The sequence below is a fragment of the Monodelphis domestica genome, chromosome 1 (assembly GCF_027887165.1).
Source record: "Monodelphis domestica isolate mMonDom1 chromosome 1, mMonDom1.pri, whole genome shotgun sequence".
In the NCBI taxonomy this organism is placed as follows: Eukaryota; Metazoa; Chordata; class Mammalia; order Didelphimorphia; family Didelphidae; genus Monodelphis; species Monodelphis domestica.
The window spans coordinates 672,236,342-672,250,564 of NC_077227.1; the positions used below are offsets into that span (position 1 = coordinate 672,236,342).

The 14,223-nt window shown below is 34.3% G+C and overlaps 1 protein-coding gene across 1 annotated transcript in view; it reads left to right on the forward strand.

Moving 5' to 3' along the window:
• The window catches only part of HNRNPLL (heterogeneous nuclear ribonucleoprotein L like), a 53,916-nt gene extending 40,717 nt beyond the window's left edge, over positions 1–13,199 (forward strand). The window contains exons 7-13 of the mRNA XM_001364987.5: positions 2,176–2,247; positions 8,522–8,739; positions 10,015–10,136; positions 10,829–11,030; positions 11,616–11,673; positions 11,757–11,855; positions 12,445–13,199. Coding sequence (XP_001365024.2) covers positions 2,176–2,247; positions 8,522–8,739; positions 10,015–10,136; positions 10,829–11,030; positions 11,616–11,673; positions 11,757–11,855; positions 12,445–12,500 — 827 coding nt within the window. The 3' untranslated portion in view covers positions 12,501–13,199. The remainder of the gene's footprint in view (positions 1–2,175; positions 2,248–8,521; positions 8,740–10,014; positions 10,137–10,828; positions 11,031–11,615; positions 11,674–11,756; positions 11,856–12,444) is intronic.
• Positions 13,200–14,223: the final 1,024 nt, after the last annotated feature.

A 14,223-nucleotide genomic window follows, 5' to 3' on the forward strand; every position in this document is an offset into this window, starting at 1 on the left:
TTTTTGCTCCCTTGAATGACAATTGCCCATTCATTTTATCTGGAACTTAATTTGCACAATCCTGGGGTTACAGAGAGTTTTGTTACTCTGGTTTGGCTGAACTCCATGTTTTCCCTACCTACCTAGGGAAATTACTAAATATAGGTTTTGGCATGTGTGAATAAAACACTGAAAAATTCTTATTAATGCAAATATTGGGATGAATGGTTGATGAGAAACCTCTTATTTATGTCAGTTTTCAGGGTTTACCTGTGAATTATTACTCATTTAAGAGTGCAGATTTCCCAACCTTTCAGGATTAATAACTAAATAAAATCTTTTATTTGTATAGTTGCCTAAACTACCCATGATGAGATCATGGGATTCACTGAAGTTTTAGCATTAAGAATATTATTTATAAATGTGTGTATTTTTTTAACTGCTTGCCTCTCTCTAAGAAAGACTCGTTTATTCCAGTTTAATTGTTTAAATTTAAATAGTGCCCTGGTAATTTGGCTGAGGGGAACAGGGGAAAAAAGAATTGTAGTTATTCTTTGAAAAATACATTTTTTAATTTTTTATCTCTATATGGTTCATAAATAACATAACTTTTTCTTCATTGTTTTTAGCTTGTATAGTACAGAACCTATTGCTTAGTACTGGATGAAACTATTTTTAGCTGTTGCTATTTAAAAAAAACTTTATTTAAATTTCTCTGCAAAAAAAATGAGAACCCATTAATACCTGAGCTTGTTTCTTTTTTCTTTATTCTTTTAAATCCTTGCCAAGTTTTTAGGAAATTATTCATAGAATTTTTTTGCTCTATACGTTTCCAACTTTTGTCCTATTTTAAGTGTAGTATAATAATGTCTCAAATACAGAAAATCATAAAAAAGAAGGAACTATAGAAATCATCCAGTCTTAATTCCTCATTTTACAAATGAGGAAATAGAGGAATAGAGTGGTTAAGTAATTTGCTAAAGATTCCACAGCTTAATAGTCAGCTGGGATTAGGTTAATTCAGATTTATTAATTTCCAGCCCTCCACATTTCCTCTTTTGACTTTATCAGAATTGAACCATTCAGGTGCTAGCTATAATTTCTGTAAGAATTACTAATCAGTAATACTTTAAACTTTTACTAGATAAAGTGACTCTCCAAATTTGAAAATTTGAGTTTTTCTCATCTCCCATGGAACTCATTTGCTCAAGGTGTATTGAGGGCTTATTGGCAAAACCCTAAGATCCAATTAAAGTCTTAAATATTTAAGTTGAAACAGGCTGATCATTGTAGCTTTAGTTGGTCAGCAAATCTTCTGAGAATTGTATAATGAGGTTAAAAAAATCAAACTAACCAAATGTTCCTGAAAATTTTAGAATCAAATTTTGCTTTAATGACTCTTTAGGTTTGGGAAATCTGTTATAACTTCTTTGTAGTTGAGTAAAAATACTTTGAGAGTGTTTTATTGCTCTCATCCAATAATGTTGACCCCTTGGTTAGCTTTATCTTGGTATATTTAAACTGGGGGTTGTTCAAGGTACTGCCTGTTGTTAAGTCAGTAGAAACTGACTTTTGGTTATAGTTGAAATCCTAATCCATGATACCATATGGGCTAGGAATGTGCAATTTTCAGCATTCTCATAAATCAGTAGGTATTTGTAAATATGTATATGTACATATAAAATACTCTCTGTTTACTGATTGTGAAACCATGTAATACAGGTTGTTGTTGGCTTATGCTGAAACTTCTTGAAAGAAGCCCACTTTGAAAATGTGTTGCTGTTGAAGCTAATAGTATGATTCAGGTACTGTCTTTCAAAAGTCCTGCACTTACAGCTTGTTTTAAAGACATACATTGGTAAACCCTGTATGATGTTAACTTTTAGCATGGTGTACTTTGCACTTTCTGAAAATTATCCAGCCTTCTATTAAATTCTAAAGTGTTTGTATCTGCTATTGGCCAAAAGATATTTACAAGTTAAGTGGAATTTGTTAGGCAGAAAAAAATATTTATCTAAACTTTTGGTGTTAAACAGATATGATTTGTGTTTAAACTGGATATGAATGGTTTTTAAAAGTTAACCAAGAATCAAATTTCTTTCTTTGAATTGTAATACTATGTAATACTCCGGTATGAGAACGCTATCAAGTGCAGAGATCCAAATTGTTAAAATCACCTTTCTACTTCTGTGTTAGATAGAGGAAAGGGTCGTCAGAGGCAAGCCATTTTGGGAGAACATCCTTCGTCCTTTAGACATGATGGATATGGTAAGTTTATGAAGACAGAAGGAATGTAGTAGAAAAAAATTAGAACTTATTGTTATTTAAAAAGACTGTGCTAGATGAATCCACCATACTGTACTATTTCAGTGTATTTTCTTTATGCACACCATTTGTCATATGCTTGACAAAAAATCCAGGTATTCTGTGTCTATACCATTCCCCTGACTTACCAAACTTGTTAGCAAACCTGTTAAAAAACAATATTAGGTTAGTTTGGCATGATTTGTTCTAAGGTGAACTCATGCTATCTCTCCATTATTACTCTTTCTCTAAGTTTTCATGAACCATCTATTTAATAATCAAATCTAGAAATTTCCCAGTGATGAAGGTCAAGCTCTCCCTCCTTTTCCTTTTAGAAATTCACACATCTGCATTTTTAAAGTCCTATGGCATTTTTGTCCTTTTCTAAAACTCTTCAAAGATAAGTGACCCAGGTTTATAAGCCATATCTTGAAGTTATTTTAGTTCCTGTAATATAATTCATTTGGGACTGGGTTACTTTTCAGTCAGCAAGTATTTACTAATTCTGTTGCATTCTAAGTACTGTTCAAGGCAGCAATTGGGAGCCATGAATCTTGGAACTTTTACTATTTTAATAACTGTATTCATTATGATTTCTTTCCTTGTTAATTCCAAACAACATTCTGAAAAGGGGATCCCTACATTTCATCAGGTTACTTAAGTATCCATGACATAGAAATGGTTAAGAATACATGGTCTGAGGGGCAGCTAGGTGGCTCAGTGGATTGAGAACCAGGCCTAGAGACAGGAAGTCCTAGGTTAAAATCTGGTCTCAGATACTTATTAGTAGTGTGATCCTGGGTAAGTCACTTAACCTCCATTGCCTGGCCCTTACTACTCTTCTGCCTTGGAACCAATACACTATATTGATTCCAAGACAGAAAGTAAGGATTAAAAAAGAAAGAAAAGAATACATGGTCTGGAAATCTAGAGATAAAAATGAAACAATCCCTTCAGTAAGCTATCCTATTAAGAGAGACAAAATGTAAATACATAAATATATACAAGGTAATTGTGGTAGGTAGCTGGGAGGGATCAGTAAAGGTTTCCTCTAGAAGGTCATTCTTGGTCTTAGCTTGGAAGGAAATGAGGAGGGAGTGCATTCAGAGAAGGAGGGAAAGCCTAGACAAAGGCATGGAGAGAGAAGGTCATGTGGCATTAGAAAAACAGGAAGAGGCCAGTTTGCCTGGATTCTCCAGTGAGTGAAGGGAATAAAATGTGGGTATTAGGACAGGTTGGTTGGAGCCAACCTGAGAAGGACTGTAAGTGACAACACGGAGGCACTTGTACTTGATTCTAAAGGCAATGGAGAATTTCATGTGTTACTGAGCAGGAGAGTGACGAGGCTAGTCCTGGGCTTGAGGAAAATCATTTTGGCAGCTCTCTGATGGGGATGAAGGGGAGGGAAGAGACTAGATGGGAGAGCTATTAGAAGATAATTGCCTTCATCCAAATGACTAGCGGTGCTCAGTGAGGACAAGCTGCCAAGGATTCAGCAGATGTTCTGGAGGCAGAATCACCAGGCTTTGGCAGTGGATTGGGAATATGGGGGGAGGTAGGTAGCATGGAACCAAAGGTGTCAGGACTAAAGCTATGGCTCACCCACTTACCTGCCTAGCCTTATGCAGTATTGATTCTAAGATGGAAGGCAAGGGTTTAAAAAAAGATATCATTGATGATGACTTTGGAGAGATGAAAAGTTACATTTGAGTGAAGAGGCTGGGACCTGTATTGCAACAGGTTGAGAATTGAAAGAGGAAAGTCACAATTATAAATAGCTTTTTCTATTTTGCTATGAAAGGAGCTACTATAGGATGATAATTTGAGTGGGCAGAAGGGTCAAATGAGGATTTTTATGGGTACAGGAGACCCAAATATGTTTGTAGGCAGCAGAGAAGAAACCAGTAGTTGGGGAAAGATTAAAGTAATTTTATTATCTTCCTTCAGAAGGATCAAATGAGGATTTTTTATGGGTTCAGGAGACCCAAATATGTTTGTAGGCAGCAGAGAAGAAACCAGTAGTTGGGGAAAGATTAAAGTACTTTTATTATCTTCCTTTTTCCCCCTTGGGTTTCAGTTCACTCTTTAAAAAAAAACCCTTATCTTCCATCTTACAATCAATAATAAATCAATAATGTGTGTTGTTTACAAGACAGAAGAGCAGTAAAATCTGGGCAATGGGGGTTAAGTGACTTGCCCAGGGCCACACATCTGGGAAATGTCTGAAGCCAGATTTGAACTTTTCAAAAGCTCCCATCTCTGGACCTACCTCTCTCTACTGAACAAACTACCTGTCCCCTCAGTTCACTCTTAAGAAAAATATTTTTTTAATGAACAAAGATTTATTTTTGCTCACTTCTACCTCCTTGGATTAAAAAAAAAAAAGCCCATATAACATGCAGAATCAAATTAAATGCTTACAGTGTCTCATTCTGCATTATGGGTCCATATCTCTCACTCAGGAGACTGACCTAGCATGACAAGCATGCTTTATCATCACTCCTTTGGAAGTGGATTGGTCACCACATTGGTTGGAGTTCTAAAGTCTTTTAGAGTTCTTTGTCTTTGCATGTTGTTGCCATAGTTTAAGTTTTGGTTCTGCTCACTTTACCAGGTGACACTTTGTGTGTGTGAGTGTGTGTAAATGAAATGTTATTGCTAATCCATTCTCTCCCAATTCATGGGCTCCACCTTAGTTTCTAGTTATTTACCATTATAAAAGAGGTGGGTCCTTTTCCTCTTTCTTTGACTTTCTCAGAGTATAAGCTTAGTGGTGGTATTGTGCTGGGTCAAAGTGTATGCACAGTTTAATAGCTTTTTATGTATAGCTTCAAATGGCTCTCCAAAATGACCAAAACAATAACTGCACCAATGGTGCATTAATGTGTCTGTTTTTTTTATCAGTACCTCCTGCATTTGTTACTGTTCTTTTGTCAGTTTTGCCAATCTGGTAGATATGTGGTAGAGCTACAAAGTTGGTTTTATTTGTATTCATCTAATTATTAGTGATCTGAAGCATTTTCCCCCATATACTATTCATAGCTTGGGTTTCTTTAAAAAGCTGCCTGTTAATATTTTTTCATTATTTTGTCAGTTGAATCAGTTCTTTATATATCTTGGAAAGAAGACATTTTTCAAAGAAATTTGCTGCAAAGACCCCCCCCCCTCCATCCCCACCCCCACCCCACCCCCTGGCCCAGTTACCTGCCTTCCTTTTGAAGTTGTGATTATTTTTGTTTGTGCAAGACCTTTTTAATTTTATATAATCAGAATTGTGCATTTTATCTTCTGTGATCCTTTCTATTCTTTGCTTGTCCAAGAGCTCTTCTCCTATAGCTGTGAAAGGTGAATTTCTTGCTCCTATAATTTATGATGACACTCATCATGTTCAAATCTTGTATGCATTTGGAGGTCAGCTTGGTATATGGTATGAGAATTGGTCTGACCCTAATTTCTCCTGATTTCTATAAGACTGCTTTCCAGTTGAGTCCTTAGTTCTTTGGGTTGATCAAATACTAGACTCCTATGTTTGTTCGCATGTATATATTTATGCTCCAATCTATTACTTGAATTTCTTGGATTCTTAACCATTTTTTTTAATGGTTACTGCTCTGTAATACAATTGGAGATCTGGTACTGCTAGACCCTTTTCTTTCTCACTTTTCTCCATCATTTCTGATGAGATTCTTGCCCTTTTATTCCTCTAGATGAATTATGTGATTATTTTTTCTAGCTCTTTAAAGTAAATAGTCCTCTGGTAGTTTGGTATGACATTGAACAAGTAAATTGGGTAGTATTATCATTGTCATCATATTTTCTCAAATTACTTTTAATTTACTCTCAACCATTTTTGCTCTTTTCTTTTAAGTCTAAAGATTATTGACTGTTTTAGGGGGAAAAAAAGCATTTTATAACATTCATTAATTTAGCCTAATTAGTATCCTAACTAATAGGCATATAATTTCAGCACCAGAAGTTTTTTATTGCCCTGGAACATTTTTTCATAATCTGTACTAATTGTAGGGTTGACTTTATGTTTTTTTTTTTCCCTCATGGGACCATGTCCCTCTTATATTTCCATCCTTGGATTATGTGACCTATCTTTAGTAGATATCTATTCATCTGAGTTCATGGAGGGTACCCTTGCATAGCCACATCAGTTTCTTTAGACACTGAAGATCCCCTTTATGAACACTTTCATTTTATAGAGATAACAGATAATATATATATATATATATATATATATATATATATATATATATATATATATATAATATAGAGATAAACTTAGGACCCAAACAAGTTAAGTGACTTTGGATCACATAGCAAGTAGTAATAACAACATTGGGACCCAGATCTTCTTGGTTCAAATTCAGCAGCACTGTTTAATCATGCTTCCTTATGCTTTCCTACTGAGAAGCATCTAAACTCTATACCCTGGAATTTAGGGAACTTTGATTCCATTTCACTTTCCAGGCTAATTTCATTCTGCCTCCCTCTACATATGCCATATTCTATTTCCATGTCACCATTCAATTGTGATCCATGATTGCCTTCAATTCCTTCTGAAAGTTAAAATAAGTTGTAGGCCAAGCCAAAAATTTTTTATATTTCCTGATTTTAACAGAAGAAATTGCCAGAAGATGCCAGAAATTCTCTTTTCCTTTGTATGCTGGGGAAAGTAGACAGCGTGGAAACCTTAGGTCAACTGGTAGAAATAATGGTACTGGTAGTTCAGTACTTTTGAGCAGAACTCCAAGGATGCAGGAGTTATTGTAGGGAATTCCCAGTGTACCAACACAGATTGTAGTTTGTCTATATCTTTGTAGATAATCATTTGGGAGTTGCTTGAGGGTACAAGTTAAATGACTCCCTAGGGGTTGGTTACACAACTACTACCTACCATAGATGGAATTTGAACCTACATCTTTCTGACTCAAAAGGAAAGACTTTTTTTTCCCACAAAGCCATACTATCTTAAACAGCAATGAAACAGTGCTGAGTACAGAACTGTGTTTGCTTTGATTCCCAGAAGGTTTGTCTCTGTAAATTTCCAGTAAATGTTTAATATCTTCTTTAATTATAGTTATCAGACACGTTTTAAATTCAGAGATGAAAACTACTTTTAGGAAATTTATAGTAACTCATCACTTAACCTGTCATTTTCAGAGAACGAGTAATTCTACATAAGTGAATTTTCCAAATAACTAAAGTGTTATCTTTCTAAGCACTAATTTTATGAATTTGACACAGTTTCAATAGCATGAGCATTTTAGGCATGTCTTCAAGCACTAATGAAGGGAAAGTGCACTGACCAAGTTTCAGATCCCATCATCACTACCTGTTGGACCTTAGGCAAGTCACAATTTCCATGCATCTCAGTTTCCTTATCTGTAAAGTGAAATCATTCAATATAGTAGTATCTGAGGACACTTCCAGCTCTAGATCTGTGAAGTATATAATTGTTGAAAGGTTATTGCTTTTTTTCTAAATTGTCCTATGGCAATGTGTTTTAAGTTTTTGTGTCTGCTTTTTATAGCATTGTGTTTGTTCTGGCTGTTTTCATTAATTTCTACCTCTGATAGCTCCTTGATTCTCTTGCTTTTTTTACTGGGCTGGTGCTTATCTGTTCTGGGTGGGGTGATCAGAAAACAAAGTTCTTTAGAATGGTATCAACAATAGGAAGAAATAGACTTTTAGAAATAAAAACAAATATACATTGGTGTGGGCACCTTTTGGTCCTTTGTTTGACTACTTAGAAATTATAGTGTTTCTAGGGAGGACAGGCTGCCCAGACAAATAAAGAATCTGTAGGTTTCTTAGATTTCATATTAGTTATGGAATCCAAGAAAAAGTTCATTGCAGTGAATTCTACTCTAGGATATGGCTTATAGAGAATGAATTCCTCTAGTAGAGCACTAAGGTGACCAAAGGTCCTCATTAATGAGAAATTATTATTAAAAGATTCCTTGTATGATGTCAGATATCTTATAAAAATAAATATTTAATTTGTAGTTTAATTCATCCATGTCAGTGTAGGATAAATGAGTGAAATTTATGTTTAAAATACGTATATTTTAAAAACAAGCCAGAAATATGAGTTAATGAGTAATATATTTTCTTGGATAGATATTAAATTAATTCTAGGAAGTTACCTACTAATGAAGTACATCCATCAAAACTTTTACAAAATGAAATAAGTAATACATGCATTTTTCCCCCCCAACCATTTTTGTAGGTTCACATGGTCCATTATTGCCTTTACCAAGCCGTTACCGAATGGGCTCTCGAGATACTCCTGAACTTGTTGCATATCCCCTTCCACAGGCTTCTTCCTCCTATATGCATGGGGGAAATCCTTCTGGTTCAGTTGTTATGGTTAGTGGGTTACATCAACTGAAGATGAATTGTTCAAGGGTCTTCAATCTGTTCTGCTTGTATGGAAATATCGAAAAGGTAAACTTTGTGAAGTGACCATTTGTTGCTACACTATCTAATTAGAAGTTCTGAAACTAATCCAGATACACAGTGTTTTCTTAATTTATTCTTCCTGTTCATTCATATTAGGGCATTATTACAAAGAATCCAAAAACAAACAACTTTTAAAGACCACAATGGGTCTTTAGGTTAGGTTTTAAAATCTTCACTAAGGGCAACTAGGAGGCAAAGTGGATAGAAAGCTGGGCTTGGAGTCAGGAAGACCTGATTTCAGATTTGACCTCAGACACTTCTGTGTGACCCTGGGCAAATCATTTAACCTCTATTTGCCTTATTTTTGTCAAATGAGGTTAATAGCATCTACCTCACAGATTTGTTGTGAGTCTCAAATGAAACATTTGTATAAATAAATGCTTAACAGTGCCTGGCACATAGTAGGTGCAGTATATATGCTTATTCCCTTCCTTTCCCTTTCCCTAACTAAGGGAATCAAGCCCTAAGAATTGCATATTTGACAACTAAGTGACCTTCCAAAAAAACTCCAAAAAACAATCACAAAAACATGTTTCAAGAAGTCCTGGCCTGGTGATGGATTGTCTGTCTTTGGAAGACCAGCCCTTTAGCTAAGTTTGGAAAGGATGATTTTTTTTTTACCCAAGTAGCAAGTCATAGTGGTTTCTGATTTGGGTCAGGGGAAGGAGGACCCAACTCAACAAAATGACTGATCTTTGAAAAACTGAGGGAGGTGAAGTGAGTCCAGAAAGTTCAAGAGAAATAGATACATCATTACATTTCTTCACCTTTTTTTGGTTGTTGTTCAGACCTATGATTTTATTGATGGAGGGAATTCCAGCAAGGATATTTCCTCTACCAATACTGATTGGTGACTTCTGCAATCAAGAGTTTTCCAGTGTCCTGAGATGCTGTATAACTTGTCCGGGGTCATAGAACCAGTCTTTCTCAGAGGACCTAGGGCTTTTTGATTTCAAGGTTTTCTCTCTATCCACCACACCCTGCTTCTTCTCAATTATGCACTTTATTTTATTATTCTTTTAAGTTAGATGGACAAGAAGGGTAAATAGATTAAATGATTCATGTTGTTGCTAATTAATGGCTTTAGATTTTATTCTAACAGTATTCATGTTCTGGTAGAATTTGCATAAATCAAGCAAAAATGTCAGTGGCATGCCAAAATAGAGTGCAGGTGATCTTCATTCTTGGTCAACTCATAGTGTCTTCTAAAATTGATATAGAATAGTAGAATTAGTTACCTTTTTTCTTTTATATTGACAGGTAAAATTTATGAAAACCATTCCTGGTACAGCATTGGTAGAAATGGGTGATGAGTATGCTGTAGAGCGAGCTGTCACACATCTCAATAATGTCAAATTATTTGGAAAAAGACTTAATGTTTGGTAATTTATTTTAATGAATATGTATTAAAGTCCTCCTTTTATAGTCCTTGCTATTTCTGTTCTTATTTTTATTGGAATTGTTTAAATTTTAACTTAATTTATTTTAAGAATTCAAAGCATATCTTAAATGAATGTTTATTTGGGCATTTATAGTATTTGTGTTGGAAAACTCTTGTGCCGACCTTTTTGTCTTGCCAAAACAAGTTGCATTAAAACTTTTATTTAAATAAATATTTCTTTTAAAATACCATAATACTAATTAGTGCTAATCAGTATGTACATATACCTCTCTCCTTGAAAAGATAGTAAACTTCTGATGTCATGTCAGACTTGATTAATGTATTTGCTGGTTTTGCTGAACTCTTGTTTGCTTTTTTAAACTTTTGATTATAAGGGAGGAAGTTATGTTGGAAAGTGAAGGTCCCATAAAAATGGAGAAATTTTATTTAGATGATTAAAAAAGTATTCTAACATAAAAACATAAAAAACTATTCAGTAGATTTGTCCCTTTAGTTAATAAGTAAATAATAAGGATAATCACAATCTAAACTAATTACTCATTAGCTTAAATAGCTACATTTATCATTTGTTTTCCTTAAGATTGTTATAAACATTGTATGTAATATTTTGGGTTTGGTGACTGACCTTTATGTAATACTATGTGTTGTGTATGTTTTCTTTTTGATATTTAGTGTGTCTAAACAACATTCAGTAGTTCCTAGTCAAATATTTGAACTGGAAGATGGTACAAGCAGTTACAAGGATTTTGCCATGAGCAAAAATAATCGCTTTACAAGTGCTGGTCAGGCATCCAAGAACATAATCCAACCCCCTTCTTGTGTGCTACATTATTACAATGTTCCATTGTGTGTTACAGAAGACACCTTTGCAAAGGTAGGAACTAATTGGCTCCTAAAAATACAAATGTAAGCATAGAAATTCTTTAATTTGCATCCTCATATCCTGTATGGCTCAGCTGTTGTCTTTGTTCCTCTTTTCTGCTCAGTGTTTCTTTGGAATGTTATGACTATAGGAAATCTTAATGAGATGGCCTGCTCCAACCTCCTTGTTTTACCTTTCTGGGTTTCTGGCTAAATTTCTTGGGAGTAGACTGAAGTAAAATATGTAAGCTCTTATGCTAATAGAATAATTCATTTTCATCTACTTAAATTTGGGCTGACGCAAAATTGTGTCCATCCTGAGTTTAGGAATTGTTTTTAGAAATTACCTGATCTACAAATGGTGTGAGAGTGCATATTTAAATATTTATCTTTGTTTACTATTCAGTAAGATGGTTGGTTCAGTAAGCTAGTAAGTCAATTATTTACATTGTTTTTAGTCTTTTTACTTGATAATAAGTACTTAATTGTGAGATCCTAACCTACACTCCTTTAATATTATTTTCTTTCTGAAAAGAGGATGTACTTTTTTAGGCATAACTTTTCAGAAATTTTTTTTCTCTTTTTGTTTCCTTGGCAGTTATGTTTTGATCATGAAGTTCTCACATTTATTAAATACAAAGTGTTTGACGCAAAACGTAAGTGAATTTTGTCCTATCGCTTTAGTTTTTTCAGTCAGTTGATTATGACATGAAAACAACAATTACATTTTATCTTTTAGCTTCTGCCAAAACACTCTCTGGCCTATTAGAATGGGAATGCAAGACGGATGCAGTAGAAGCTCTTACTGCCCTTAATCACTACCAAATAAGAGTTCCAAGTAAGTCAGTTCTTACAAACTTTTATAATTTTGTGCCAGATTATCACGGTACTGTGGGATGGAGTTATTGAATATTGTTTTTAATGCAGAAGTATTTTTTCTGCGATGCCCTCAAGTGCCATTTGCAACTCAGAATTGACCAAGTGTCTAAGGATCATCTAGCTTGCTGGTTTTCTGAGATCAGTCTAAATCCTATTCTAGGACAGAGTGAATCAATTTGCACCCCTACTCTGACCTCAACCCCCACAGAATAGGGAAGAAACTGAGCCATTCAGGCATTTAGAGTGGGTGCTGCTCTCACTTTTTTTGCTAAGTGATATTTATGCAAAGTAAGCTCAGAGCATTGACAATCAGAAAACTAAAGCTGAGCTTCCATCTCATCATGGGTATTTCAAGGAAAAGAGCAAATACAATAGACTTCTCCCCTAATGTGGTTTTTTTTTTTACTTCTTTCCATTCCTGTTTCTATTCATTCCCTAGATAAGGGGATCAGGAAACTTGTACTGGGGATTCTAAAAGTTAAATTGCCAATTATTTAAGTAAAGCAGTTTCAAAATTAGCCACTAATCTTGATTTTTAATTTTTACAGATGGTTCTAATCCCTACACATTGAAGCTTTGCTTCTCCACTTCATCCCATTTATAAGAGGAGAAGAGGATAGCATGTTAGGAGCTACATTCATCTTTCTTTACAATTTTCAAACTACACTTCATTTTCAAAATCTAATGTGGTTGATCTAATGTTGCCTTGCTCTCTTTTAAGACCTTGTATCTTGTTTTATAATAAACAGATTTCTTTTGGCCTCAAGTGAATTTGTTGTAAGCTTAAATAACTGTTTTTGTTATAAATAGTATAACTACATAAAATGTAGACTTTCCACACCTGCATTGTAGATTATGCAGTTATATTGTTTCTAACATTTTCCCCCCATAGTTGGAAATGTATTTGCATTCTTAATGCCAAAGATTTGCAAATATCTTTTCATTGTGAATAAAATAAATTGGCAGGTGAACATGTTGCTTTTTAATATGGTAGAATCCAATGTTACCTGTTTAGTTATTTAGGTATGTCGCAGTTATCCATATGAAATGTAACTTGTATTTATAAAGTGTGTTCATCAGGCTTCAGGATAACATGACACATGATGATTTTTAAGTACTACAGATATATTTGATTTTATATTTCCAAGAGGCTAACAGACATATAGATACCCTTGTACAGTATTTACTCAAAATTATTTAAATTGGTGTATTTTTTTTAAGCCATTGTCCATTTGTATTGACATGCAGTACTATCTGTTGCTAGTTCCAGTTTGGGGATTTTATAATTAAAGTTTCAACATTGCGTTAGTGTGTTCATCTTCATTTGTTGCATGTGACTTAATCTTGCATATACTTTAATGCTTGTTAAAGAATTTAATGTAGAAAAAAACTGATGAGTTTTTTGAAGGAATCCTATAAGGCATTTATTTTATATGCCCTTTGCACTTTGAGTCTATGCTGCTGTGAATTTCAGATTGTGTGAGGTGTGCCTCTTTCCCATGCCCTCTCATCCCCACAGGTTAAAACATTATGTATTCAGAATTTGAAAGTGTAAAAGTTCTGTGGTGGATTTATTTCATTCAGTTATTTTTATTTTACTGAAGTAAAACTAATCATGATTGTCCAGTAATGACTGTTTCCAGCAGTTGGATTGTCTCTTCTTGGAATGAGTTTAAATGGTGGATACAAATTGGGTTGAACAAAGAATATGGGTTACTGGTCTTTTGGATAAAATGTGAGCTTTCCACATGTCTATAAGTTTTGTCCAACAACTAAAAAGTAAGGATTAGCATTGTTGTTTTAAGCTTGTTTGAAAGTAAACCTAAACAACTGTTTTTATTTGTTTTGTTTTAGAAAAAGAATACCAACTGTCATATAACTGTGCATAAATCTTTCATGGGAATTAATTTTTTTAAAGTACCTGATATATAGTTCATTAAAATGTGGTCCAAAGATTAAAGACCAAGTATTAGGAGACTAGCCAACTATTCTCAGGTTCATGGTGGTTGTATCTGAGAGAGTTAGACATATGTTGTTCATCTTTTTAAAGGGAAGAGAATATGTTATATGTCTGGGAAAGAAATACATGTCTTTAGTTGGCAGGAGCCATTGTATAATGACATTTTCTCTTAGATTCAGCTAGGCAAATGCAAACTCCATTTAGATCCCATGTAAGAACTATTTATTATGGTTACTATAATTAAAAGAAATGTCCTTACTAATGAGATTTCAAAACACTGGTCCTTTCTCAGTCCTTTAAGGACACTGAAAATCTCAGATTCATACTTAGTACCTCTCCTAAAAATGGGGAACAAACATGCTTTAGC